Source organism: Pogoniulus pusillus, chromosome 3 (genome assembly GCF_015220805.1).
Source record: "Pogoniulus pusillus isolate bPogPus1 chromosome 3, bPogPus1.pri, whole genome shotgun sequence".
Lineage (NCBI taxonomy): Eukaryota > Metazoa > Chordata > Aves > Piciformes > Lybiidae > Pogoniulus > Pogoniulus pusillus.
Genome location: NC_087266.1, coordinates 49,244,823 through 49,268,724, shown reverse-complemented (window position 1 = coordinate 49,268,724; position 23,902 = coordinate 49,244,823). Strand labels below are relative to the sequence as shown.

Below are 23,902 nucleotides of genomic sequence, written 5' to 3'. Positions count from 1 at the left end.
ACATTTCTCTGTGCTTGACAAATAGCCAAGATCTGGCTTTCAGAAAAGAACCAATGTATGTGTAGGCACTGCTCTAGACCCCAGCCATTACCATCTGTGGTAAATTGTCCCTGTGTGACTGCATCTTTATGGCAGGTTAAGCATGGCCACACACACACCTACTGCTTGTACTGGTTTTGCAGCTGCACCAAACACAGGGTAGAGCAGGGAACCTGGAACTTCAGCCTTGAAATTTAGATTTAACTGCAGGTCTAATCTGGGGGTTATGACTTCTCTGACAAAGGTTGGAATTTCACCTTGTTGATTGAGGCCAGGGAGCTTCTGTAGCACAACACTGGAGGTTCAGTCTAGGATAGCCTAACAAAATGCTTCTGAACATGTCATCGATGTTTCTGACAAACAACTGGGTTTGGATTTAAAGGTCTAGCCTGTCAGGGGTTGGAACAGAAACATACAGGACTTGTCCTCTAAGCTTCTCTACAGCTTTTCAGTAATTGCTGCTGAACAGAAAGAGCTCACATGAGCTTTTATGTCTTTGCCATGACAGTGGATTTTCATCATTCTTTGTTCCCTCACAACAGATCAATCCATGCTCCATGTCAGTACAGTTTTGGTTTAGGTGGGAGTTTTCTAGGCTGGATGACGGCGTGACACATGACTCCTTGGCTCAGGCAGTAAGCTGGTTGGTTCTAGTCCTGCACACCCAGGAGGCCTGAACTGTATAATCAGGTAAAAATACCAGTGCTGTGTTCTATGGGCAAAGTTAATGGTTCTACCCCAAGAGCTTATGTTCTGGAAGTTGTTGTTCTGTCCTTACTTACCTCCACCTTCATGAAAGACAAGCTCAAGCCACGGGAGTACAGCTGCTTTAACAGGGTGGTGCTGTGTCCTGCCATGAGAAGCTGTGTCTGGTGTTGGTCACTCTACTTGCAACTGAGGCAAGGTGCAGGTAATGGTGTGATAGAACACTCCAACCTCCATCCTGTCCTGTGCAACAGTGGGCTAGTGAGCATGAGCAGATAAAAGGTTTTTAAGAAAGACTTGTATTTCATTAACTTACCCTTTCATAGCTAAGCAGTGCTTCTTTTGTATTCAAACATGTTTTCTAAGACAAAACACATGGGAGTGATATCACTTCTTAATGGAGAAGGGAAGACACAGTCCACTGATCCAGTTTACACCTTGTTTAGCGTATGATGCTTGACCATTGCTAGTCTGCCTGCAAGCACTGTTTCATCCTTGCCCTTCCAGCAGAACTAGTTACACATGAAGCAGTCACTCAAGAAGCAACAACAAAAAAAGTAATTCCTGTTCATAGTTCAGAAGCTTTCTGAATTAAGTGCAAGTCCTGCTAATTTGTCTTCTTTAGAAAGCCAAAGCAGCACTGTGGTCCTTAAAACATCACTGTCTAGATGCAGACAGTGAAGCAGCTACCACAGAGCCCGCAAAGTGCTCCCAGTTAACTGACCTTAGCAAGCCTGGCGTGGCAGCTGCTGCTCTCTTGTCTTTGAGAATAAAAAGTCTTGATGAGCTTTAAAAACAAAAGCCAAAATTGCTGTATCACACTGATCCATGATTGAATTTTAAGGGACAACTTTAAATTACTGCAACTGTGAGGTATAAAAAAAAGAGTAGAGCACCCAGTTCTTGCTTGAGTCCTTATGTTGGCAGGGGGGAAGAGGAATTACTAAAGACATCAACCAGATGTACTGTAAGGTTTCTATCATTAGAAAATATTGACACCAATACAGTCAGGGTTATTCAGACACTGTACTAGATGTACTAGCAGTGCTCTCTGGGGGAGGAAGGACGACCTCGTTTAAGTCCTGCAGTAGCTCAATCTTGTTATCCAGTCTTTTTCTGCTTTCCAGAAGTTCCTGGACTTTTAACTCTGTTCCTATTAGGAAAAAGAAAGGGATAAAAGCTTTTATTCATATCTATTACTCATTTAAAATCCATGCTATATATTTATTAACTCTGCAGAGGCTACTGCTGCTTAGTTTAACCTACAACAAAATCTCTACCTTTCTGCTGAGAAGTCTTTAGTGTAACACCCTGTATGTTTGGTCGTCTCATGAAGAGATGAGCTGTGGTTGTAGGAAAGAGACCAGGTGAAATATCCAAGTGTCCAAGAAAACACAAAGCAGCAGTTACACACTCTGTCAGCCATGTACTGTACTCTGAAAATAGCACAGGTTTCAGGTAAACCATCACAGCACATGTGAAAACTGTGGTCATTCATTGGCCCCCCATGTGACTTGATATATGAGCTTTAACAGGTCCCTTTTCAGACTCCACTGGTAGGGGGACATACGCATTGTGTGTCTTTACAGATGACATGTCTGACTCGCACATTTAAAGCACATTTGCAAACCTGCTGGATTGTAGTCAAGAACAACTCAAACTAAAGCGAGAGTTTGGACAATCGTATTCAAGAAGGAGAGTCTCAAAATGACATGAGTCCTTTACCTTATCTGCAACCCCTGCCTGTGCTTCCGCTTCCCTTTACTGCATACACCTTGCACCTGTCAAAGACGATTGCAGTCACTGAGTACTCGCCAACAGGCCTTCCTAGAATTCAGCAGCATTACCACAACCTTCTACTGCTAACTGCCAGTTTTAAATGAAGCACTTGCTTTGTTCAGCAACAGCACCAGAGGTGTGTGTGACCCCTAAGCAGAGTAGTGAATAAACAAGATTTCCTCAGGGGGTGTAAGAACACAAGAGTTAAAGTTGTAGTAAAAACCATTTTTTTCCCCACAAACCTGAATGTATTTCTTGTTTTTTATGAGGGAAGACAGTAAGGAAGATCTCCAAAGTTGCAATGAGTAGAGGGGGGAAAGTAGCTCCAGTCATTTACAAATCCCTGTTCATTCTGAAGTACAGAGCCTGAACCATCCTTAACTGTGATTGAAACAAAAACCAAAACAAGAAAAACCGACAGGAAAGCAAGCAACAGCAGCCTTTGATCTTCTGCCTGTCGCCTACTTCTTGGTACAGAAAACCCATCGCTGCTGCTGTTGGGGATGCACACAGAAAACGATGTGCAGATACTTTGTAACACGGTTTTAAAGGCATTATCCAGTAAGGCTGAGTGTGGCTGTTGAATCATGACGCCAGGAGCCTGGTTGTCACACTGTAAGCTGAAAAGTCTGAGTAATGAGCTATTAAGGAGGGCCTTGCCATCTCACTCTAGCACTGAGGAACAAGCAGATGACCCCCCCTGCTTCCCCTGCAGTCATGTGGCATTTATGTTTGACAGCACATCCTGTGCTGAGCACCTCATCAGAACGTCTGGCCAGCACAACGGCCAGCCAGATGGCAATGGAAACCTTTGTCTTCAGGGCTTGCCATAGGCAGCCTTCAAAGCCTTTTTATGGCTTTGAAGAATAAGCTGGAGATGTAGGAGCTGGTGAAAAACACTCTTGGAGAATAATTGGACATGGATTAATTGTCAGAAATAAACAAACCAGAGAGCAACCATGATGACTATGTTACTACATATGGGTGTATATGGCAACCATTGCTCACAACACCTTAGCTACACTTCCAGACACTGTGAAAGTGCCAGCAGGCATCCACAAAGCAGCAGACAGATGCCATACTGGTGGGTGAAGACAGTAAGGAACAGGTTGGCCTAACAGCTGAAGCCATCTGGAATTTATTAACCAAGAATGGGTTATAGTTCACCTTCCAAATGTCAAGAGATACAATTTCAAGAAGCCTGGTGGATAGCTGGTGCAGTTGTGGTACCTGCTGATACACTGTCAGCTACTGAAAAAGGGGCTAATACCAAACAGAATGGCAGCACATGTTGGGCATGCTGGGATCTTGGGGAAACACCAACTCGGATACTGAAGGAGTTTGGTTCATGGATGCATTCACCCACTGTGTGGGATCCAAGTGGCACTACAAAGCTGCAGCACTGGAGACTGGTACTGGGGACAGTCAGAGAGAAAGAAGGTAGTGCACAGATCAAATTGCATGCGTTCATGCTGGCAGTAGAAATGGCACTACTGTTATTTACTACACCGACTCCTAAGCGATCTGCAAGGGTGCCACTGACTGGGTGTGTCAGTGGGAAGTAGGCCACACCAAAGTCTGGAGGGATGGACACTAGCAACAATTATTAGAAACAGGCTGGTAAGATGCTTAAAGGTAGGATGGGTAAAAGGCCAAAGAACGGAACAGCTGCTGCAAAAGGGAACCGGCAGGCAGATTACATGGCGAAAAATAATGTTGGGAACAATGAAGAGAAAGATTGTCTAAAGAGTGGCTACACACTAAAAGAGGCCACTCAGAGAAAATATGGCTCTATTATAAATAGTCTTGAGGATGGCCAGTTTCCACAAAAACCAGGGAAACAACTCTTAAAGCCTGTCCACAGTGCCAGATAAGGCTTAAGGCCAACCTCCCCAAAGACGCCCCAGTCCAATATCGTGGCTGCAGGCCGACTCTGGAGTACATGGCAAATTGATTATTGGCCCTTTGCAATGCTTTCATGGGAAAAGGCAGAAGTGGTTTCAGGGTCAAACATGGTCACAGCTACCAACACTGCCACAGCAGCTCAAACAGTGGAAGCTCTGAAGCAATGTTTCACCATCCTACCTATACCTGAGCATATCCAGTGATAATGGATCACATTTCCCAGCAACCACAGTGTGAGACTGGAATGCAAGAAGGAAGAATTAAATGGGTGTTCCAAAGACCATATTCTTCTCAGGTTAATGTTACAGTCAAACATACCAACTGTCTGATTAGAAGATATGCTGCTGTCTCAAGACACATGGCTGGCACAAGCAGTTTTTACTGTCAGCAACTGATGGGGAATACATGGAAGCCCCAAAATTCAAGCATTTTGTCCCATGGAACCAGTAATGGGTACATGCCAGATGGTCAAAGCAGTAGATCCCTACCACAGATACAGGTGGGCCAACCTGCATTAGTGAAGTTACTCCCTGCTGGCATTGTGCCCATGATGATGGCTTTCTCCACCCAGGCCAGTTCTTTGCCTCCTTACAGGACAGAGGAGACCACCTTGAAGCTTCATTGGCAGTGATGTATCAGAACCTAGGACAATGAAGATGCACTCTGAAGAGCTGCATCACAAGATGGAGATAGAGACCACCACCGTTGATCCTGTGTGTGCATCCTGTTACTTCAGACCAAGGACTCAGAGCAATTGTTGCTCTACCAGAATTATTATGTCTATAAATATCTGAGAGGTGGGTGTCAAGGGGATGGGGCCACAGAAGCAGTTTGTAGCAGTCAGGAAAAAATTCTCTGCCGAGTACATTTCTGGGTGCACAGGCAGAGTTTTTCGTTTTCTAAGCTGACTGTATGGTGAGCTTTGGTTCATCTTTATGAACACTGCAATATTCCAAGTAATCTATAATCTGACCAGTTGCAACAGAATTTCTCAACCAACAATCAAACTTGTAATTTTTATTATAGTGGAAGGAGAAGAGATCTAAGTGTAAATAAATCAAAGTTTCTTTTTATGACTCTTGTGGTTGCTCTGTCTCCTTCATAAGAGGATGACCTACAGATGGCAGAAAACAGGTGGTTAATTTCCTTCCCTCCCTACAGTTTCACTTGTAAGATGGTTTTCATTTCCTTTGCACAGATTCATGTTAAAAGCTCCTTGATCAGTTTTGGAACCAACCTTGGTGTGTTTCTGTTACTGACCTTGAAATTAAAAGCAGGCCAATGGTTATCAGGAAAGAGGAACCTCAGCATCAGCTAATTAAAAACCCATTTCCCTTTTCACAGGGATAAAGTAAATCAGAAGTTAGAGCAGGTTGCTGTTAGAGTGGGAAATGAGGACAAGACACTTGCCTATCCCAGCACTAACCTTATGTACAATAGCCCACACTGGAGCCTAAGCCCCAGGGCTTCTTTCCACACTGCTGGTCCTACGCAACTGCTCCTCCTTTCATTTTTATTTCATTCTGAGCATGCTCAGCTTGTTTTTCAATGCACTTTACAATTGTCATTAGGTCCAGGTAAGCTCTGCTCATAACTGAAACACAGCATCTGGTCTGAACAGCATTCATCAGACCACAGCAAAGACAGGATGCAGGCAAACTGCAGAAGGAAGGCTGCAGAAACAGGATGGAGAGGGAAGTTCCTCTGGGGCAGAGACTCTAGTCTTTCAGAGCTGTGTAACTGTGACTTGCCTCCCCCTTCAGCTCAGCTGGCCAGATTTGATATCCTGTATTTCTAAAGGTTCAGGAAGCAATGGCTTTTACCCAATTGTTCACGTGATGTTGAGAAAAAAAATCCTTGGAATTCATTTTCCACAGTCATGTTATCAAAGCATCCAGGAGAACAACCCCAGTGCTCAAGCCCATACCAGCTGCCACTGCTCTCATGGCTTTTTCCATACCTGAGTGAATATTGGTCAGTATATTTTCAAACAGTCCACAATCAAAGAGCGCCATCACCGTCTCCTCGTACTCTGCAGAAAAAGGCAGTCTGGTTTAGCCTTACAGAAGCCTTGTGTTAAGGCACAGCTTTACATTCCAAGTACCACAGAACAGTAATTACTTATCTTCTATCAGGACTGCTTGAGGGTTTAAGATGTCTTCCTTCTCACATAATCTACACTGAGAAAGAAGGTTTGCTCTGTCAATTCTGCTACTTCCAAAACAGGAAAGGAGACCTGCAATTCCCTTTCTGAGCCCGTCCCATGTGAACAGTCCACTTAAATATGAGCAATATACTACAAAGTCATAGTGATCTCATCATGTCAGGTCTGCATGTGTAACAGCAGGGCTGATCGTTCTGATTCTCCTTGGCCAAGCACATAGCTTGGGGCAGTGCTATCACTGGTTGATGTTAAAGACCAGCCCAGAGTTACGCCTTCCATTCAAAACAAAACATGAGGGGTTTGCTTGATGGGGAAGGCTTTGGACACTAATGTGTCCTGGACTTCATTACTGATTCTAGCAGCTGCTGCTCCCTGAGGAAGATTCATCCAAATGAGATATTTAGCTTCACATGCATGTATTTATGTTACTTTGCCTAAGTCAGCACACCATATCCAAAGGTATTATTCTTAACTTTGTAAAGCTGGGAAGACAAATACAAGAGGAAGGTTTGAAGCTTTCTTTTTCAATTGTGCTGTGGAGAAGTCAGCATTAGAGTGGCCTCCTCTAAGAGTGAAGTCCTAAAAGAAATGCATGTTTCAACACTCAGGGATTTTTTCCCCTCAAAAGCAAGGGTTGATATTGATAGATAGCTGGTTCCTCTGTGAGGCTGTAAGAATGGCACAGACTTAGGATCCAAGCAAAACCTTACAGTTTTCTTCAGGACCTCTCTCAAGTGCCTGGGAGAAGAGGTCAGGTTGAATCCACCTACGCTTACCACAACAGGTAAAAAGGTAGCTTCGAAAATGCCAAGTTAGAAGGTCTTAATAGGCCACACTGAGTTGGCACAGTATAGCAAAACATACTCTCCTCCTGCTGTGCAGCTGCAGAAGTAAGACAAGAGCCAGCTATCTGGCACTACCAAAGCAGCTTCAAGAAAAGTGAGCCACAGCTAAGTGCCTGGCACTTGGATCAGTATTTCTGCTCTAAAAGCAAAGTCCCCCATGGGTTCCCATACCTGTTTCTGAAGTGTTGTCATCCATCAGTTTTTCCTGCGCCAGGTGGAGGGTATCCAGCATTTCCTCAAAGATGTCATCCAGTAGCCCAGCTTGCTTGCATTTCCTAACAAAATCTATCTGGACTGTTAAAACAGAAAACCACACTTACACAGATGTTATCCGTGAAGTGGGCTTCACTTGCTCACTTCACAAACTAAAACTTTGGCCAAAGTTCCCCTTCCATGAACAAGTGCTTAGGCAAAGTCCTGGCTCCCCCAGTTACCTACTCAGCTCTTTTCAGTAGGAACAAAAATGTGGTCAGGCAAAGATAAGAACTGTGCTGGGTGTAAAATACTTAAGCTCTAGAGCTGGCTTTATTCATCAAAAGCAAGTATCTCCACAAGCCCAAGTGCACCAGTCCTAAAGCCTCTCAGTAGCCCCTAACACAGCACAGCAAGTGATTGGTGTCTTTTGCTGCCCAGGGAGGTGGTTAAAAGTCACCAACCCTAGATGTGTTTAAGGGTTCTTTGAATGTGGTGCTTAGGGATATGGTTTAAGGTGAATCTTGTACAGTAGGGTTATAGGTTGGACTTCGTGATCCTGAGGGTCTTTTCCAACCTGGATGTTTCTGTGATTTTGTTTGGTTTGCCTTTTTTTTTTCCCCTTAGTTCCAGTCTTCAGGACCACACCATGGACCTGGACAGGCCAATGGATAGAAAACAGTGCAAGAGGTGAATCAGTATTGAATTCGTTAGGAGAATTCAGGCTACTTTTATTCCTAACCTGGCATTAAACTTGTTTATTATAGCCCATTTTATAGGTCTGCTTTGCCAGACTCGGATTGCTAGGGAAACAACACCTATTGTTTCTTCATCTCAGAGCAGCAGGTCAGTGACCTCTTTCAGTAAGATCAATTTATCAGGCCGGTCAAAAGGAAAGAGCTATCAGACAGCTCACAGAAGTCTTGCCAGCCTGATTCACGAGCAACGTTACTTCACTGGAGACATCTGTGAGGAAACAAATGTCACTTCACTTCCACTACATGCCCTGCAAGTATTCCAGGATATTTTACATGTTCCCTGCTTCTTTACAGTCATAGTAGAAATTCAGAAGACACATTAGGCAGTCAGGTTTTGTTACAATACCATGCCCATACACTAAGTACAGCCACAGGAAAGTGCCACTATGTTTTCCAAACTTCCAAGCAACAGCATAAACCTAACAAGCAATTGCAGCAGGACCTCTGGGGCAACGTGAAAACTGCAGAACTGAAGCATGGGTCCAGTGATTGATTTCACTGCTGTAATACCCCACTTATGCAGTACAATACTGTATTGTGTGAAGCACCCTTTGTACACCTAGGGTTCAAAGACAAGTTGTGGTTGCAGCAGTATCAGTATTTAGTGAGTCCAACTCCTCCTACCCAGTGAACTCTTGTTCAAGGTGCATGAACTCCCCTCACACCTTCTCTGCTAACCCACTCCAGAGTTCCACCTTACAGAACTGCACCCCTCTCCTCCAAGAGACGTTCATAGCACAAGGAGACTAAGGTGAGGGAGGACTGATTCCTTTTCAAATTTAACTGCATTGATATTGAGGAGGGGGTCAGGTAGGGGCACTGCTCTTTGCTGGAGGCACACAGCTGAACACAGCAGCCAGCCAGAGCAGGGGCATTCCCAGGTGAATTCACCAGCTCACATCGCATACCAAGTCTCAGCCAAAGCAGAGAGATTTGTTTGCCGCACTACTAAACCTGCACAGTCACCCTGCAAACTGGACTTCTGCTCCCTTGCCAGAGCCTGGGGTGCCTCTCTTCTCAGGAGAACAAAGGAACACTTGCAGTATCACTGCTATCAGCCCTCTCCTAGCTCTGACCAACACAACAGATCACAGCACCCCCTCACTGTCTCACAGTTTAGAAAGTGAGCCCTACCTTGATGCCTGTCATTTTTTCTTTTCAGTATTCGCAAACTGCTTTCTTCTGCTGTCTCTTCTGTGACCTGCAAGAACATCAAAACACATTTGTACATCATACTGGCACTTACTTTGTTTTCACTCTCTCTATCTCTACGTTAGTAGAAAGATAAGAAGCAGCCTATATTTCTGTGAATATAGTGAGCTGCTCTAAACAGGCAGTGATATTCTGCTCCAGATGTTTGGTCTTTAAAAAAGGAAGCAAAAGCAGGTACATTACAGGTACCTTAATGGCAAAAGGAAGACCAGGGAGGGTGTAGGCCCCCTCTGAAAGGAAAGGGGAGAACTGGTGACAAGTGGAGAAGGCTGAGGTTCTCAATGACTTCTTCAGTGGCAAATTCATGACTGACGTAAGAACTTGAGAGTGTACAATTCCACACCCACAGGTACTGAGGGAACTGGCAGATGAGGTCACTAAATTGCTCTTTATTATATTCCATAATTCATGGCAGGTCCAAATGCCGTTTTGACAGAATGAGAAGATGAAAACAAAGCAGCTGTAATGGAAAAGTTACTGCTTCTGCGAGGAAACCTTTTTCTAAATACACTGTCAAAATACTTCACTAAAGGAGTCCTCTGCCATAGGAGATGTAGGCTGCTGCTTTAGAACTACCTAAACTCAGAATTACCATTTGTTTTGTGATGGTGGCAGAATTCAGTGTGTGTCGTCTTCTCTTACCAGCTGCGCCTGTGAATCAAGAAACGACAAAGTAACAAACGCATCAGAATGATGACTTCACACCATTCACATTCTCTTGTTTCCCAAGAGGCTACAAAACTGAGCCACTTTGGGTGGCAAAGCAAGAATGTTCCAGCTTCTTCCCCAAATACCAGACATCTCAGTGGAATTCATGAGAGAAGAACTGTAAGTGGGAACCATGGGGAAGAAGTGCAAATCACTGTAGCATTAGAGGTATCACTTTGCCTTTTAAGCTCGGTGTAAAGCAAATCCCAGTTTTTAACATAAAGATCTTTGTTTGTGGCAGAGTGGATTTATTCTCTCCAGCAGCAGCAATGACTCTAGGTGGCAAAATCTTCAGGCAAATTTATGAAAGGCAACTGCTTGTTCTTCACTCAGCTCTTGTTTATGTTAAAACACCCTCAAAGGTGCAAAATGTTACATAAAGAACTGCTTTAGATATCCCAAAGACACACAAATGGCATTAGGTTTTCACTGAGACAATGATCCTCCTGGAATGCCTCCAGTTCAATACTATTTATGCTACAAAGCATCTTTTCTGACATGATATGGTATCTCCACAAAAATATCTGCTTTCACTCTGTCCTTTCCATCAGCATGCACCAGCCTCTCTCCAACATATTAACCAGCAGCTGCAGCATCACAAGCAGAGAACTCTGGCAAAAATGACACAGCAAGAGCAGAGAAAGCTACAGAATCCAATAACCCACCAAAACTTGAGGGTTTTAAATATAGTGGAGTTATAAGCTCCTGTCCTGGTTTCAGCTGGAATAAAGTTCATTTTCTTCCTAGCAGGTGGTCCAGTGCTGTGTTTTGTATTCAGTGTGAAAGTAATGTTGTATACACCCTGATGTTTTAGTTGTTACCAAGCACTCAAGGACTTTTCAGCTTCTTATACTGCCCTGTCAGTGGAAATTGATGGACAAAAGAAGCTGGGAGCGGAAGAAGCAAGGACATCTGACCCAAATAAACCAAAGGCATATTCCATGTCATTTGACAACATGCCCAAGATATAAACTATGGGAATTTGGCCAGGAGACACCAGTGCCCAGGAACCGGCCGGTAACTGGTCTGCAAGTGATGAGCAATTACACTGTGAATCACTTGGGTTCGGATTTCAATTTTGTAATTATTGCTGTTATTTTATTACCATCATTATTTTCTTCCTTGTCTGTTCTGTTAAACTGTCTTTATCTCAAGTTTTACTTTCCTCCCTACCCCTCCAATTCCTTCCTCCATCCTAATGGGTGAGGGCAATGAGATGTTGCAAGGTGTTTAGGTGCCAGCTGAATTTAAACCTTGACAACCCCTTCCCATATAACTCTGCATCCTTCGAACAGCACGCAGGAAGTTTCCTCCTGTTAGAAATCAACCTCACTAAGAGCAATGAGGAACTACTGTTGGTACAACCTTTTTGTTAGGCTCAAAAAGCTCTTTGGGATCCTCCAGAATGAAAGGCACTATTTAAACTACTGCTACTAGTGAATACAGAAGATGCAAATGTGAATGCTTCAACATATCTACCAAAAAAATCCTGAGGTGATCCCTCCTGTACCTCTCTGCTCATCATGTGAAAACTTGTGCACCCTTCATTAACATGGATTTTACAGGCTGCTTAAGCCTACCTGCCTGCACAGTCAGAGTAATTCTATGAAAGATCAGGTCCACAATGTTTTGAGCTAATTCTGAGGGAGATTTGGGGAAGATCAAATATAAACATGTCCTACTTCAAAAATCTTCTTGCTTTTGTGCATACACAGGGATCTCAACCAAACCACTCCTGCAAGGTTAGAAATCCACTGTTCAGTACAGAGGTGGAGTAATGTTAATTTTGTTCAATTGAATCATTGTCTGTAAAACAAATGAAATCAATGAAGCCATCAAAAGAAAACTCACCATAGTTATTGGTCCTATTGCCTGGGTCGTGTTTTGGGCAGAACACTCTAAAATATAAGTTCAATTTTAAGAAAAAGAAAATAAGTATTAATAAATATGCAAATAGAGTTATGCTGACTGATTTAATTTAACAGATATTTTCCCCTCTTCTCATCAAACTGAGGAACACTTTAAGTTACTGGGATTTTTGCTTCACAATACCCACCTAGGAAAGCACCTGCTGTAAAGCCACATACATGTACAAGCTTATGTCTATACTCCTATCGCTTCGTTGCCCTCCAAACTACCATTTCCATTGTTCTCCTCTGTTTGGACTTGCTCTAATCCTGAGTAAGACATTTCATTTGGTGTGGCAGAGGTACTCTTACCAAAATGCCTTTTTAAAAAGGAGACAAATGCTGTTGAGATGAAACAACACAGCACTAATACTGCTTGACTGCAGCTACTGCAGTCCTACCCCCTTGCCCTGTACCACTCAGGCCAGGTCCAGAACCTCTTTACACCTATCTGCTTACCAGTCAGCTTGAACTTCCAAGCCCTGCACAATGCACTGGCAGGGCTACAGGGCACTGCACCATTGTGTACAGCACCAGTCATGTGCTTGCAGATCTGTGTCCCTCTCTTTCTGCTGCCCAGTGCTGACAACGGTCTCCAATTCCTAAGGAAGCGGGGCAGCCCTGTTTGTGATACAGTAGTTTCCAGCTGCTCGACCCATACGTTCCCTAAAGACTTTAGTATTATGGGAGATGGGAGTATTTTCTTGAGTTCAAAGAGAGCAATGTGAATTTGTTGGAAGTGGCAAAATGTGGTGAATACAGCTGGAAGTTTTCCTTAACTTCTGGATACAACAAAGTCTGAGGATGTGAATTGGTATGTAAAACGTGCCTTTCTTGCAGAAGGATCCCAAAGAACTTTTTAAAGGAAAACTGTATGGCCAGGAGTGTGGCTCAGCTGATGGCTACTTTACAGATCTGTTTGCCAAGTGTTAGGAAGCAAAGGGAACTACATTTCTTAGGACATCTTCTAACTATTGTCATTCTTTTATTTTGACAAAATAGAAGCACTGACCTTAGAAATGTAGTCTGTTTCCTTAAGAAGCCTTTTTTTTTTTTGCAGGAAATTAATTTTGATGCATGAACACCCCAGATTTATGCATGCCCAACAACTGAAGCAGCAAGTTAAGTACTGGATGCACCTTATTTATGTTCCAGAACTTCTAACCTTTGCAGGTTGTTTTTTCCCCTCCCCTTGCTATAATTCTATCATTTCCCAGTTAAAGACAACCTTTATAAGTACACATTATAAAGAACAGAGTATGTTTTGAAAGACAGCAGTTTCCCCACCTCTACTCTTACTAGCAGCCACTTCCATAGCAGTGTAGCCTCCCCCCTTTTTTCTTTCCAGATCTGGTTGTCATAATCACTGCTCATCATCACAATGATGGCAACTCAGAATTAAAACCCTACCATCCCTCTCTCTTAGGAATTGTCTCTTTTGATACGCTTCTCAGTGTGCTATACTTCACCATGAAAAAGTGCAGAAGGCTGTTAATACACATTTTGTGTTTCTCAAGCCTTGTTGGTTTGTCTCTTCTCCAGTAACTTCAGGCCAGCTACAAATTGTGTGATTTATTTATGCCACTTATATTGTGCAATAGTATTTGGGTTCAAATCCCTCACCAATTTTCTCTAATTCATTGAAGAAAGGCCTTATCCATCTCCAATATAGGCTGATAAAGCCTAGATTCCTATATCTCTATATAGGACAAGCAACTAGTCTCACATGATGACTTAACACAAGGCATTTTATAAAGGTCCTCTTCCAAATCTCTAAGATCATCAGCTCAGAAAACCACTAAATCAAGCTACATATACAATCACCTCTTTGCTAGTTTGTACCTTGGCCACTATCAATCTTGTTCATTTCTTAATGTCTTGATTTCAGCCTTCTTCTGCCTGAGGTATCCTTCGTAAAGCTATGATGAGAGCCATTTACTCTGATCATAGAAAATTGTCCCTCTTCCCAGCTACACTCTTGGATGAGTTTTGCATACTGCCAAAGATTTTATAAGCTTAACTAAACGTATCTTCAATGTACAGCTGGACTTACAGACACACGGAAAGATGTATCTATATTGGACACAGCCCTGCTGAAGCAGTCAGGAGTGCAAGTGTTTTGACACAAAAGGACCCACAAGAAGGACTTCAATAGTACTGAAGGCTGTGACAGTCCAACTCTTTCTGAAGCAAGGAGATTACTGTGGCAGACCATCTAATCATTAACATTGCCTGGGATCATTCTGGTCTTGCACAGAACTGAACATCACAGGTTTTAAGCACCTGAAACAACTACAACTCCAGCATTTCAAAAGGTCTCTACAGCCAGTTTCTCTAGCCCTTCACCTACATCCTACAAACAACTCACATCTATCCACAACAACATAGGCAGCCCAAGGGCACCAGATATAAGGACTAGCACAATAAAATTTACTTAAGTCTAATTGTGTTAATGCTAGCAACATACTTGAACTATGAAGTTTTTGGTGGGAACACAAAACTTTCTGCTAGCATATGAAGATAAAATTACAAGAATTTGCTTAATATACCCAGACCCAGAAGTAATACAGTCTGCTCTGTTCTCAGACCACATTTAATGAAGCTTCTGAAGCAATAGAAATTGACTCTGAGTGACATCAATAAAAATTTGCAGACCAGCTAGATAGCCAGTAAGGACGTTTTCCTGTGAAAGGAGAACATTTCCCTATTGCTTGTGATCAGAAAATCAATCATCACTTGAGAGAAGAACATATTTCCTTCTAAAAGAACTTTAAAATACACACGATTTGTATGTCTCTCTTGCTGACACAGCCACCAAAACACTGACAATCACTGGATAGGAAATACTTGGTTAAGTACCGGTAGATTCCTTTTGCTTGATCTGTTTCTATTGCTGCATCATCACAGAGTGCACAGAAGTAGTGGTAACTTCTGCGGCAGGCTCTTTCTTCACATCCCACCGTGGCTCCCTTCTTGCGACAGAAGTTGCACACCTAGAACATGGTGAGGTTCAGCAGTAAGCACCTAGAACAGGGTGAGGTTCACCTACTGAAAGTCTTCCTGTATAAGGCAAATGCCACCCTCTCTGGGAAAAGTAAAGCTTTCCTTCCAAGTCGCCTCTGTATAACTAAGCAGGCAAGCTCACATCTGCAAATTCCTAGCCTGGTTGTTATTTCAGACGCATTTGTGTTACCTTACTTCTATTTCATACTAATGGACTAGTAAAAGGAGTCATGTGAGGGCACTCAGCAACTTCCCCCTCCTCTCCTAAATTTTGCCAGTTATTTCAATACCTATTGGTGTTTGTATTTATGTTTTATAGGCTAACTTTGTAATGAAGAGCTCCACTCAGGATGTAAGAGAGAAGCCAGTAAGAAAACCTGATATAAATAACCTTCCTTCTGCTAAATCTAGAAGGTGTTTTCCTTTACACTTATGAATTATATAATTGTTTTAAGCACTGAATTATTCCTTTACCAAACACTTAGGAAATTTAGACTAAGGACTTAAAGGCAACACAAACCACTTAAAAAAGAAAACCCACAACCGCCCCACTCCCACAAAAAACCCAAACATTAAAAACAAACCCCCACAAAACAACCACAACAACAACAAAAAACCCAACACATTTTAATACAAAATTAACTACATTTCACCAAATATAAAGCACAATCAATGTTTCCAACTCTAAATCTCTTAACTTTCATAATCTTAGTAGATCAGAAGGACCAAACACTCTTCTGCATTTCTTTTTCAACCATACAACAGGCCAGACAGCCTTCAGTATTATGAGACAGGACTATGTGCAGATTCAGAAACAAAGTCCTTACCAGCCGCTTTCCTCTCTTGAGTTCTTTCAATACTGATGCCACATCAAACCTTATATCCAGATTTTCTGGGTTATACTCTTCAGATTCCACAAATCCTGAGGAAAATAACTAAAGACAAAAGAATTAATAGAGGAATTCAGTCACCAGTGCAGAGAAAGAGTCTGTCCTTTCCTCTTGCACTTGTCCTGTCCAAGAAGGCTGACTTTTCTCTGTTTTTAAGAGGTTTTGCCTACACTGAAAAAGCAGCTGTGCTTAAAAGAAGCTCTTTTGACTGAGAAAAAGTTTGTCTACACAGCAGATCTCACATGACCTGAATGTGAACTAAGAAAAGGAGGTGAGAAAGTGAACTTAGTTTTTACTTTGATATAACAAGAAAGGAGAGTATTTTTCTGCAAACGTTTAAGTAAATGTACAAGCTTCTGTGGTCTGAGAAGCCTCATTCAATTTAGGATCTCAAGCAAACTTATTCTACTGTTAGCCTGTATGCATGTCTAGAACTACTGATCAGCAACAGACACACATGAAAGCACTGCAGGCCAACCTGTCCAGCCAAGTCCTCTCCCTCTCAAAAACTCTGGGCAAGCCCTGTTGCTTTTCATACCTTTTCAATCTAGTATAAGTTTGCTGGTTCAAGTAATCAGCTTAATTCAGACACCACTGCAGACTTGAAAATAGACAATCAGTGGAAACTTCCCCTTTAGCCTTTCTCCATTCCTCTTAGATACCAACCAACTACAAGCCACTCACCAGACAATTCTGATGTGCTGCAATACTTCTGTCTTTGGCAATGTACATCACAGAACCAGACTCCCCGTCTGGACAAAACGCGCACGTTCTTTTCACCATCTTCGCCATTATCTGGAAAACCTAGAGCAGGAAACTGGGACAAAACAAGGCAACTGACACAACCTCCACACACCAAGCAGCAGGAATTTCTCTCTAACTCCTCCTTCACCTACATCCCCTGAACCTTGGTGCTTTAATCCTCCAGAAACAACTACTGGTACAAAAAACAAAGGCTGCCCTTTGGATGGCAGTGAGGTGGAAATCACCTCTTGGGAGCTCCAGCAGCTGTCACTAACAACTTAAAAGGGGTAATAAAGAATTTTCAAGCTTGCTCAGCAATACCTGCTCCAACAACAGGCCCAAGAGCAGGCCAGCAAGTCATGCCCTAGATGTGAAACCCTTTTTATTTGAGAGAAGTCAACCAATCACAGCAGTGCTTTCTTTAAGCTCGTTCTGCCACATGTGGGTCTACAAGTCAACCAAAGAGAGAAAAATATCTGTCCTCATGCTTCTCCAGTGCATTCCAGGAGCCCACAGAAAATAAGGAAGAAACACACATTCCCAGTGTAAGAAGCATACAGTAAAGAAGCACGGAGAGGCTTACAAGTAAAAGGGGGTGCAAGAGAGTCAAAACCAAAGATTTGTACATTCTCTTTCAATTAAGTGAAGCACTAACATGAGTGACCATTTTCTCTACACCATGGCATTTGTTCACTAAACAAATCTCTTTTTCTGGCAATATCCACTCAAGTCTGTTTGGAATAGTAAATGTAGTGATTCTATAGAATTGTTTGATTATGGTACACTGAAGCATAAACCATGGGCTTGAAAGCAGGACACTGAGCTGGGTGAAAGTGTAGGGTCAAAGTAATCTTAAAGGAATGTGGTGTGTGTAAAACAAGAGGCCTCAAGTCTAGTCTTATTGTTTTATGGTTTCACAGCTCGGTACAGCTTGGTGCCTGTCTCTTTTACCTAGACACTATATCTGTCTCCTTAGGATTAATATGATGCACTCTGCTGAAGGACTAGATAAGTATATGCTCAGTTAAGAAAAGTTATTATGTGTCTTGTTAGGAGATAAGAAATACGTAATTAATGTATCCTAGCAATTAGTGTGTAATCCTAACGTAATCCTTAACACAAATATATGTAACCAATTAGAGTCTAATATGATTTGTAATCTTCTTATGTAGCCTTCTGATGAAAAGTATATAAACCCATGCTTGGGGTACAATAAACAGAATTCGCTTGTATCGAGCATCTCCTTGTCTCTTCCAATGCCTGTGGCATTGTAGCCCATAGCACACTCAAGTCTTAACTGTGTATCTTCACACAGCCTCTTTTGCCCTGCAGCTGCAAAACTTTAAGGTCAGCTAGTTACTTCACAAAACAGTCTAAATGCTTCTGGATGAGCCTTTATCCTCCCTCTCCACTCACTGTTTAGACCATCACACCACATATTAGTAGAAGTTTTACTTTGTCTGTGGTCTCTGTGCAAGTCCACTGCAGGTATCTTCAACAATTTCCCACTCCTACAGGGTGTGGTATTTCAAACTGCACTTTGCTGGAGATGCCACCTCCGATAGCACAAACTCTGTAGAACAAAGAGAAGTCTGCTCTTACTTTCAAGAAACAAGAAAACTTGAAGTTAAGTCACTATAGCGAGAGACAGGCAGCAAGATACAAGCACAAAACATGCAGGAAATCTCACAGTTCAGCAAATCCCCCGATCTTTCTGTGGCTTTCAACAGTCAGCCTCTGTTTTCATTCATTTTCATATCCCTTCCACAGAACAGAGCAGGTAGCCACAGGTGAGAATGTCACAGTGTTCTCTGGCTCTGCCAGAATTGAGAATTTATTTAATCACAGCAAGTTGCTTTGCCTCCACACACAGCCAGGTTCCTCCCTCAAATCCTCATCCTTTTGCCTCTTGCCAGCAAGGTAGGTTAGGGACCAATTCCCAATACCCATCCATATCACAACCATCGGATCAGTCTCAGAACTTAAACAAATATGATGGAAACAACCAGAAATAGAAAGAGAAATCTAGAGAAATAGATATATTAGTAATAAAAAATAAAATAAAGGCAGAAAGAAATGAAAAGCAGAACAAGCAAGAGTTTGCATTGTCTAGAACCCAAAACCAGTTCTCTGCAGCAAGCTAATACCTGGAATCGATGCAGATACATAGGCCCTGGTCAGAGGATCCAGCTCTAGGAACTTTTTGAGGAAGAGACTAAAGGTGGAGTGTATAGTCCCTGGTGTTCTCACAGGTTCATGAGAAATCTTGGTGCTGCAGAAGAACAGAGGACACTCAGACTAGGTCTGCCTTGGGGTTACTCCAGTGCCTTTGCAGGAACTCTAAAGCAGTAGGAGGACAGCTCTTGGCCATTCCTCACTGCAGAAACAGTCAGTCTGCAGCCACGAGTGCTGCTTCAGCCCCCTCCTCTTCACTAGTTTTCTGCTACAGGTTACTGTCAGGGAACAGACTCAGAGCTAAATGGGGCAACGCATCTGGCTGGTTGCTCTCAAGTGAGAAGGGGAGAGGCTAAGGGCAAGGTTCCAGTTTAATAGCTTAATTACATCTTGACTAAAAAGCTCCTTGCTTTCAGAAGTCTTAAGACCCCCACGCACAGACTCCATTTGACACTCCAGAATCTGTTTCTTAGCTCCTCCAGTAACACTTGTGACAACATAGATTTGCTCTATTGGCTCTTTTTGCAGTTGACAAATCTGAAACCATTTCACTATTCCTCACAAAGAAACTGTTCCACATCTTTGACCTGCCTTGTCAAATCACTTCTCTACTTTTGCTATGTTCCAGGAAGAGCAAACAATCTTCAAAAGGGTGGGCTGCCATTTGCAAAGTCACAACAGCACTTTGCATTGTCCTTTTCTTAATAATTCTTAATATTTCAACAATATTTTAGACTGTTTCGGAGCACAGAACGGACACTTTCACAGAACTGCCTATTACAGTCTCCCAGATCTCTTTCTTAAGTGGTAGTAGACAGCATGGAGGTCATCAGCATTACAACTGTTGCTCTGACACATGCATCATTTTCACCTGCTATTTTATAGTCAAATCATTCGCTGTCACAAAGTCCTTCTGCAACTCTTCACAGCCAGCTTTCATTTTCACTGCCACAGAAGCGGACTGCAGGAACCTAAGACAACTAATTCATCTGTAAGAGCTCTTCCACCGCCCTCCACTAATGACAGGGCAAATAAAGCTGCAAAACAAGACAAGAGAAGCAGGTGAGGGGAAAAAAGTTTCACATGCCTCTGGCTGCTTCTCCAGTATTCATGCTCTTTTCTACAAGAACATTTGGTTCTGATTTTTCAACAGCAGCAAAATGGAAAAGTGGGAAATGAAAGTAAAATGGTACAAGAACATCGCTGGTAAGTGTGTAGGCATTGTGCCAACTCCAAACACATCTGGATGAAATGTGATGATTTGTCTAAGTATTTCCTCTACAGAATCAATTCTGAAAGCATCCTTGCATGTAAACACACACATTTTACACAGGAGGAAAATAAGGCACAGAACATCACTCTGCATATCTGTAGAAGAATAAGGAAAAGAACTCAAATCATCTGACTTCCAGCGTGCTACTGGAAGATCCTGCTTTCTGCTTTGCTTCACTGTAGTAAAGTGTATTGCACTGTAGTAAAGATCTATTGCAGCAGTGAAAAAGAAGGACACTTGTTACCTTACACTCACGGTGTCCTCCATTTGCACTTTGAGGGGAAAGAAGCACTGCTGGTCATATCTTAGCTGGCCAAGGTACAGAAGCCCACCTCAAAAAACTCATCCAAGCCTCCCCAAGTAATCATCAGCATAAACACATCCAGGCTTTGCAAGGTTTCCATAAGAGACCCAAAGAAATCTTTCCGATCATCATACAGGGGAAAACTATTTCAAGACTATTAATTTCTTTAGTAAAGTAGCTTCAAGTGATGGCCGTTAACTGGAGAGCTCCTCATTAGATCTTAACCATCACCTATTCTCAAAATGATACAATGCCTGAGGTTAGAATAGACTTTTGAAGATCATCTAGTCCAACCTCCATGCCAGTGTCCCAAACTGCTCAAAGTCCCATTCAACCTGACCTTAAACACATTCAGGTATGAAGCATCCACATTCTCTGGGCAACCTGTGCCAGGGTCTCCCATTCCCAACATAAAAAAAAAATCAATCCCTTCCTTAAGTCCAATCTAAACCAATCTTCTTTCAGTATAAAGCCAGTGTCCCCTTGTCCTGTCACAACAGGAACTGAGAAGCCTCAGTTTGTGTTATAACCTCCATCTATATATTGAAAGGCAATAAAAGTTCTCCCTAGAGCCTTCTCTTCTCCAGGCTGAACAATCTCAACTCTCTCAGCCTTTCTTCGGAGAAGCATCCCAGCTTTCTGAATGTTCTCATGGCTCATTTCTGGACCCACTCTAACAACTCTGTGTCCATCTTGTACTGGAGATCCCAGAGCTGGATGCATTACTTCAGGTAGGAGATGTATGAACTTACACCGTCAGAGGTTCTTAATCACTCCCTGATATTATAGAGTAACACCTTGCTCTCTACTAACACGATGCTTCCAGCATTTTAAATACAGCAGTACCTATTTTTCTTCACAGTATCTTCACAGTATTATCAAGGTTGGAAGAGACCTCACAGATCATCAAGTCCAACCCTTTACCACAGAGCTCAAGGCTAGACCATGGCACCAAGGCCACGTCCAATCTTGCCTTCAACAGCCCCAGGGACGGCGACTCCACCACCTCCCCAGGCAGCCCATTCCAGTGTCCAATGACTCTCTCAGTGAAGAACTTTCTCCTCACCTCCAGCCTAAATCTCCCCTGGCACAGCCTGAGGATGTGTCCTCTTGTTCTGGCGCTGGCCACCTGAGAGAAGAGAGCAACCTCCTCCTGGCCACAACCACCCCTCAGGTAGTTGTAGACAGCAATAAGGTCTCTTCTCCAGGCTAACCAATCCCAGCTCCCTCAGCCTCTCCTCGTAGGGCTGTGCTCAAGGCCTCTCCCCAGCCTCGTCGCCCTTCTCTGGACACGCTCAAGCATCTCAATGTCCCTCCTAAACTGGGGGGCCCAGAACTGAACACAGTACTCAAGGTGAGGTCTAACCAGTGCAGAGTACAGGGGCAGAATGACCTCCCTGCTCCTGCTGGCCACACCATTCCTGATGCAGGCCAGGATGCCACTGGCTCTCTTGGCCACCTGGGCACACTGCTGGCTCATGTTCAGGCAGGTATCAATCAGCACCCCCAGATCCCTCTCTGTCTGGCTGCTCTCCAGCCACTCTGACCCCAGCCTGTATCTCTGCATGGGGTTGCTGTGGCCAAAGTGCAGCACCCTGCACTTGGAGCTATTGAACCCCATCCCATTGGACTCTGCCCATCTGTCCAGGCGGTCAAGGTCCCGCTGCAGAGCCCTTCTGCCCTCCAACTCAGTCACATCTGCCCCCAGCTTAGTGTCATCTGCAAACTTGCTGATGACTGACTCCATGCCCTCATCCAGATCATCTATGAAGATGTTAAAGAGGATGGGGCCCAGCACTGATCCCTGAGGGACACCACTAGTGACAGCTGCCAGCTGGATGTGGCACCATTCACCACCACTCTCTGGGCTCGGCCCTCCAGCCAGTTCCTAACCCAGCACAGAGTGTTGCCATCCAAGCCATGGGCTGACAGTTTAGCCAGCAGTTTGCTGTGGGGGACAGTGTCAAAGGCCTTGCTGAAGTCCAGATAGAGCATATCCACAGGCTCCCCACATCCACCAAGCGGCTCACCTGATCATAGAAGGAGATCAGGTTAGAAAGGCAGGATCTGCCCTTCCTAAACCCATGCTGGCTGGACCTGAACCCTTTGCCATCCCTCAGGTGCGCAGTTATTGCCCCCAAGAGAACCTGCTCCATCAGTTTCCCTGGCACTGAGGTCAGGCTGACAGGTCTGTAGTTCCCAGGTTCCTCCATCCGACCCTTCTTGTGGATGGGGACCACGTTGGCCATTTGCCAGTCTCCTGGGACCTCTCTGGTGAGCCAGGACTGCTGGAAAATGATGGAGAGCAGCTTGGCCAGCTCAGCTGCCAGCTCTCTCAGCACCCTGGGATGGATCCCGTCTGGTCCCATGGACTTGTGGGTGTCCAGGTGGCTCAGCAGGTCCTGAACTAATTCCTCATGAATTTCCAGGGGAACACACTGCTCCTTGACCCCATCCCCCGGTTCAAGAGGCCACTTGCCTCCTCCTCCCTCCTTGCTGTTTGAAAACTGAGGCGAAGAAGGCATTTTAAGATACTCCAGGCTCCTGCCTCACTAAAAACGACTAAATGCGACATAGCAGAGCTCGAGGAAGATGTTGATCGACTGCACCGATCTGGACACCTAGACACTGAGGCAAGGCTCGGATGAGGCCTGCTGAGGTGATGTTTTCCCTCAGGATTCAATGCTTCAAGGCCTAGAAGGGTGAGTTGTCACCTAGCGACTCAGTCTTGAGTCTTCTGGGTCGGCCTGGAGGCTCCCAGGGTTGCCTCTGTGTGAGTGTCCTCTCATGGAGGCCCGGTAGTGGGAGACCTCCGTGACAACGGCCATAGCTTCTGAGGGAAACGCGGCGTGGCCCTCACAGCCCCTCCTCCTGCCAGGCCCACTCATCGAGACGCCAGGCGGAGAGAGGACGCCCAGGGCGGCTGCAGCTCCTCCTCCCCCAGTCCCACAGTGGGACTTACCGCGGAGCGGCGGACACGGTCCACTCGTGTGCTCAGGGCCCGGTTGCGCTGGGCTGGCCCCGCGCTGCCGCCACCTCCGCTGCTGCCGCTCCTGCTCCTGCTCCTGCTCCCCCACAGCGCTCCCGCGCGGACACAGGCCCGGCGCACGCGCACTGCGCGCGCGGCTCGCGCGGGGAGCGGGCTCGGGCCGGCGCGGCCTGCCCGCCGCTGATTGGCTGCGGCTGCCCGCCGCTGATTGGCTGCGGCTGCCCGGCTGGGGGGGCAGAGGAGCGGCGTCCCCCGTCCCCTTCGGCGTGCCGGGGGGCGGCCACCCACGGCTCGCCGCGCACGCCCAGCA

At 44.4% G+C, this 23,902-nt stretch overlaps 1 protein-coding gene across 8 annotated transcripts; it reads right to left on the bottom strand.

The window, feature by feature from the left end:
- Window positions 1-1,027: 1,027 nt before the first annotated feature.
- Window positions 1,028-23,718, bottom strand: PHF11 (PHD finger protein 11). 8 transcript variants are annotated; one of them, XM_064176018.1, is made up of 13 exons: window positions 23,566-23,717; window positions 18,999-19,123; window positions 18,307-18,424; window positions 16,792-16,924; window positions 16,045-16,152; window positions 15,074-15,207; window positions 12,159-12,205; window positions 10,192-10,250; window positions 9,522-9,588; window positions 7,609-7,731; window positions 6,389-6,460; window positions 2,025-2,087; window positions 1,028-1,897 (listed from the first exon to the last, which is right to left on the bottom strand). In XM_064176018.1, the coding sequence occupies exons 4-13, from the start codon at window positions 16,897-16,899 to the stop codon at window positions 1,758-1,760; spliced, it is 921 nt and encodes a 306-aa protein (XP_064032088.1). In that variant the 5' UTR covers window positions 16,900-16,924; window positions 18,307-18,424; window positions 18,999-19,123; window positions 23,566-23,717; the 3' UTR covers window positions 1,028-1,757. The 8 variants fall into 8 exon arrangements, with proteins under 8 accessions (XP_064032088.1, XP_064032097.1, XP_064032113.1 ...); XM_064176068.1 differs by lacking the exon at window positions 2,025-2,087 and adding an exon at window positions 2,470-2,525 and having other exon boundaries at window positions 1,831-1,897; window positions 23,566-23,715; XM_064176059.1 differs by lacking the exon at window positions 1,028-1,897 and adding an exon at window positions 2,470-2,525 and having other exon boundaries at window positions 2,019-2,087; window positions 23,566-23,715.
- Window positions 23,719-23,902: the final 184 nt, after the last annotated feature.